Consider the following 5348-nt stretch of genomic DNA (forward strand, 5'->3'; position numbering starts at 1 on the left):
AACTATAAAGAATAAAAATTGATATCTTTACATAATAAAAAAAAAACTTAATTAAGTTTCTCATATATTTGAATATTTTTTATTGATTTTTTGTTAAAAAATATTTGGTACATTAAATTTTTAAAATTTTTATATTTTTTAATTGAGTATTTTGTCATTTAATCTTTATGGACTTGTTTGTTTTAATGGATGTATTCTTTACAAAAGAGGATGTGCACTGATATTCACTATTTTTATTAAGTAATGTGCGCAAAAATGTGAGGAAGGATATCCGTATGAACAATGAAAATCATGTCCCTCTTATATGTAAAGATTGTTGTGGAAAGACACGTTAGTATTGGTGATTTTTCCAATTTACCCCAGATTTTGTTTTAACATACTAAAGGCAAAGAAAAATAAACGAAACAATAAAATAAATAAATAAAAGTAAATATCAAATCATATTACAAACAAAATTATTAAGTATATTTATAATAAGAATTAAATTATTATATATAATTATAATAAAATATATAATCGATTATAAATAATATATAATTGATTATGTATATCAATTCTATAACTGATTATATTAAATATTCATAAAAATAAAATAAAATAAAATAATTATTATTAATATTATTATTATTTATTTATTTTATTTTATATTTTTTATTATTTTAAAAATTTATTTTAATTAATATTATTATTTATAATTTTATAAATTATTATTTTACATATTATTATTTTAATATTTTGATTATTTAATTTTAAAATAAATATATAAATTAATTAATTAGATTTTTTAAATATAAGAATAAATTTATAATCTTAATATTTTATTAATTAAAAAAATTAAAATTTCAATCACACTCATCACATCACTTACAAATTTATTATATTTATGAAAAATTTTAATATTCCAAGAATGATAAGAAACTTATAATTTTTAAAAAAATAATTATTGGACGAGAAATAATTTAAAAAAATTTAATTAACTCAAATTTAAACAAAAATATTTCATATTTCATCCTTCAAATATTTTTTAAGACAAGGATAAGTTTATACAATCACATTTTACATTTTAAAAATAATCAAAACAATTTCACAATTATCCCACACTTCAATAAATTTTCTTCGCTCATATCTTAATTCAAATATATTCACTTTCTTCACACTTCCTTTTCAAATCTTTACCCATTTATTCTCTAAAATCTCTTTTCCAATCCAAAGAGACCCTAAAATGTAACCGTTATTTTACTTATTTGTTTCTATATATTAAAAAAAGTGAGATGTTATGATTAATATAAAACGACAATAAATTGTTATCACATATATCTGGTAATGATAATGATTCCTCGTTGCAAATGATAATATGAAAGTTTAAGAATATCACAACCTTGTTATTCAACCTATTTTAATAAAAGTTATTTATCCTTGTATAATAACGATAATATGATTTCATGTAACTCATTCTTGACGCATAAACGTAGATAAACAAGACAATAGAACAAGATACCAATTATAAAAAAAATTAAATTTTAAAAACTCATTTGAAAATACAAAAAAATAAATTATATACTAAATAAAATTAATAAAAATTGAATTGAAATTTTAAGAGACTTAAAACTTAATTCCTATAATAAAAAAAATACTAAAAGACAACGTGGCTTTCACCCTATAAATTGTGAACACTGAACTGAGCCACTCAATGCCCAAGCCTCTGAAGCAATGGCCACGACCACAACGACTTCGTCTCCACCGTTCCTGCGCCCATTCCTTTCACCCAAATCCTTGCCCCCAAAATCTTCACTCCATCTTCCCAAATTGCACAACCGAACACCGCTTCACCACGCTTTCAACTCCACCCATTGCTTTTCCCCAGCCGTTACCAAAGCCAAACGCGGCGTTTTGGAAACACATTTGTGCTTCTCTGCTCGCCGGAAACCTATACTCTCTTCGGAAGAAGGCGAAGACAATCTCAGAAGAGTGCTTCGAATTTCGCTTTGGGTTGCAGAAGGTGTCTACATTCTATGGCTCTTCCTGCTTCCTTATGCCCCTGTATGTACCCTTTTTTACCTTTTAAAATTTTCAATTTGCCATATGAGGAGGATGTTTATAAACTTAAACTGATTTTGGTCTTGATTGATTCCTATCTGCGTCTTAAGATATCCACTAAAATTGATTTTCACCTCTAAAATGGATCCAAAAATTGAAAGAGTGGATGGAAGTAACTTGTTACTTTAACTTTCAACATGAGATCGGAATCAATTATTTCATAATTTAAATTCTTTTAGTACTACCTCTGTTTCGGTTCTCATATATAAGAAAAAAAGAGTTAACTTTGTATTGATTAAAGAAAGCAAATTTTATTAATCTCTAATTTTGTTCTTAGAATACCCGTTTTGTTACATATTATAATGGTAGAATCAAAAGTTAGATATTGACTAAAATTATGATTTCTTAAGAAAAGTATCATTACAGGTAATAGTAGTTGTTGAATAGCCAATATATATATATATATATATATATATATATATATATATATATATATATATATATATATATAGATAAACTTATAATGTGATTTGTTTTTCTAGATTTAAGTTAGATTTAAAGTCACTTGTTTAAGAATAGTTAAAGTTTACTTATATTTTTTAATAAGAAAATTGTGATTATTTATTTTATTTTAAATGTGAACGAAGCTAGTATACTAGAACATCTGGTATTTATTGTTATTTGAATTTAAACATTTTTTTACACTGTAGTAAAGATTGCCATGAATGTTTGTTTGTTACTGATTTATGTTGACTGACTATTGGATGGTAAGTTTGTTACAGTGACCATGCATGAAAAATTAACAAGACTTTTTCCTCTTCACCTTCACACAACATATAATTCAAAATGATTGTAAAGAAAGTTTTTTCCATGCAACAAGACTTATTGAAATTTGGAACATTTTGAAAAGTTGTATGGCATATTTTATTTTTCTATTTGCTAATATTGTATAGAATTGATGTTTGAAATCTCAAAGACTCCTCGTATTTTGACAGGGAGATCCTGTATGGGCCATAAGTTCTGACACATGGAACTCTCTTGTGGGTCTTTCTCTAAATTTCTTTTTCATATTACCTTTCATGAACTTTGGTACGTTTCGTATTGCTCATTGTACCTTGGTGACAAATAATGTCTGAGTTGATTCCTTTGATTTTCAACTTTTCATAATGGATATTCTTTAATTGGGATGAATTTACAAGCATTACAATTACAGATGAGAATAACTGATGACCTTGTCATATTTAAATTTTCCCCATTATATTGGTCAATAAACTGTATGTATTTTGGTCATTCTTTATATATAAACGAGAAGAAATTTGTTTGAAAAGATTCATTCTGAGTCCTTTCATCCTTTTATATATGAAAATTTACGTTGGAAACCTTTATATTGCCATGTAGTATGGATAATTCCCGAGGCTGTGACTTGCCATGTATATTGTGTGCCTCCAGGATACCCAGCAGAAAACTATTGTATACTATCTTGTCTTGTATTTAGGTTCCTGCGTAAGTGATTGTTAATTACTTCTATGTATTTCTAGTTTTTGGAAGAGAAAAGAAAAGAAAAATGTTTTATAAACTGTGAATCATAAAGATTGTGGACACGAGCATGGCATGCGTGTTTAGGGGAAAAAAGATTCACACACATGACATCAAGATGGATGTCTGTCGTATGTGCCAAATAAAATGGAAAAGTCGCAGGAAATGAAATCAATACATGAACAGTATGTCATACCGTGTCACACCATGTCATAGCCACATTTTTCGGGTTTAGGGTGACTATTTCCACACCGTGTCACACCATGTCATAGCCACATTTTATCTAAGAAGAACATTTTAATATAATTGTTTTGCTTTACACATTGTCTTAAATCCCCCGCTTCTCAAAGATTTTGAATCTATCACTTCATTGAAAGAAGCTATTTTATTCAAAGTCAAACAGAGCTGAAGTTTGATCTGCTTCTTTTAAGAATAACATGGACAATATACTGCTTTTGTGTTTTTTGAAGAAAACTATCAGGGTTATCTTTGCACTTCAATGATTTCCACATTGACCATTTTGGCAGAGTAGTTGGAATTCGTCTGATTGATGCGCCTGTTCTTCATCCTGTAAGTGTCACTGCTCAAAGTAATTGGCACCTAATACAATCATTTGATGGAACAATCTCCCTGATTTTAGATAATTTTCTTACTTCAGATGTCTGAAGGACTCTTCAATTTTGTGATTGGCTGGACGTTTATGTTTGCCCCATTGCTGTTCACAGATCAAAAGAAAGATAGATATAAAGGGTCTCTAGATGTACTCTGGGGCCTGCAAATGTTCCTGACAAACAGTATGTCTGATAAATCTCTCTAGCTTGACAAGTCTTTTTTATTACCTCCAATAGAACAACAATGTTCCTTTATCCGAAAGATGAATGATTTAATTTCAACTTATTCTTCCTTTACACGTCATGTAATTACATTACCTATCATAACTCCTTCTGTGATGCCAGCATTTCTGATCCCATACATGGCTATCCGCTTGAATGATCCTGTTGATGAGACTTCTCCAAGAAAACTTTCACAATTTGGGTCAGTGATGACAAATGGTGCTCCACTTGTTGGAGTGATTGGTGGGAGTGCATGTCTTGTATCTCTATTGTGGGCTCTTTTTGGGCGAATGGATGCAAATTTTGGGGGCATAGCAGATAGATGGGACTACTTGGTGGCTTATCTTGGATCAGAAAGGCTGGCTTATGCCTTCATATGGGATATCTGTCTTTACATAATTTTTCAGCCTTGGTTGATTGGTGACAACCTCCAGAATGTCCAAGAAAACAAGGTTGCTGTAGTAAAGTATCTTAGGTATGTTCCCGTGATTGGCTTAATAGCTTATCTTTTATGCTTGGAGCCCAAAGAGGCATGATTACTGTGCTTGGTTGATTAGTTTATTTTGCACTTAAAAACAGTTAAAAGTAATCTCTTGCTCATTTTGAGAAAAAACATTTCTTGAATTTAAATAAAATGATCCATACAATTACCAATTCCTAAGTATGGTTACTTCAGTTGTCTTTCAGATCCATTACGAATTGTTGCACGAATAGTTTGTTTCAGGCTGTCAGAATTGTGTGTGGGCTCTCATTACTTGCATGTCCTTTAACGTTGACTTCAGCTTTTACTTAAAAAAGGAGGCTTAATTAAGCACATAATAAATTTTGTTATTTTCAGTTTGAGTTCTTAAAAAGATTCATTTTATTGAGTGGTTTAAATATTTTTTATTTTCTTTTTCAGACGGGATGTTGTGATTGCTATTTATATCTTCTCGTCTCAAT

The 5348-nt window shown here is 28.9% G+C and overlaps 1 protein-coding gene across 4 annotated transcripts; it reads left to right on the plus strand.

The window, feature by feature from the left end:
• Positions 1 to 1653: 1653 nt before the first annotated feature.
• On the plus strand, positions 1654 to 5079 carry LOC137810727 (uncharacterized). 4 transcript variants are annotated; one of them, XM_068612136.2, is made up of 5 exons: positions 1654 to 2040; positions 3033 to 3126; positions 4055 to 4143; positions 4232 to 4367; positions 4530 to 5079. In XM_068612136.2, the coding sequence occupies exons 1-5, from the start codon at positions 1711 to 1713 to the stop codon at positions 4940 to 4942; spliced, it is 1062 nt and encodes a 353-aa protein (XP_068468237.1). In that variant the 5' UTR covers positions 1654 to 1710; the 3' UTR covers positions 4943 to 5079. The 4 variants fall into 4 exon arrangements, with proteins under 4 accessions (XP_068468237.1, XP_068468238.1, XP_090154422.1 ...); XM_068612137.2 differs by having other exon boundaries at positions 4106 to 4143; XM_090298296.1 differs by having other exon boundaries at positions 1667 to 2040; positions 4044 to 4143.
• The last annotated feature ends 269 nt before the right edge of the window (positions 5080 to 5348 follow it).

The sequence above is a fragment of the Phaseolus vulgaris genome, chromosome 2 (assembly GCF_051622355.1).
Source record: "Phaseolus vulgaris cultivar YP4 chromosome 2, ASM5162235v1, whole genome shotgun sequence".
NCBI lineage: Eukaryota > Viridiplantae > Streptophyta > Magnoliopsida > Fabales > Fabaceae > Phaseolus > Phaseolus vulgaris.

Excerpts from the sequence above, each read along its gene's own strand:
- LOC137810727 (XM_068612136.2), top strand. The coding sequence starts at position 1,711 with ATGGCCACGACCACAACGACTTCGTCTCCACCGTTCCTGCGCCCATTC. Across the intron at positions 2,041-3,032 it reads TCCTGCTTCCTTATGCCCCT|GGAGATCCTGTATGGGCCAT; the intron begins GTATGTACCCTT and ends GTATTTTGACAG. Across the intron at positions 3,127-4,054 it reads ATTACCTTTCATGAACTTTG|GGTTATCTTTGCACTTCAAT; the intron begins GTACGTTTCGTA and ends GAAAACTATCAG.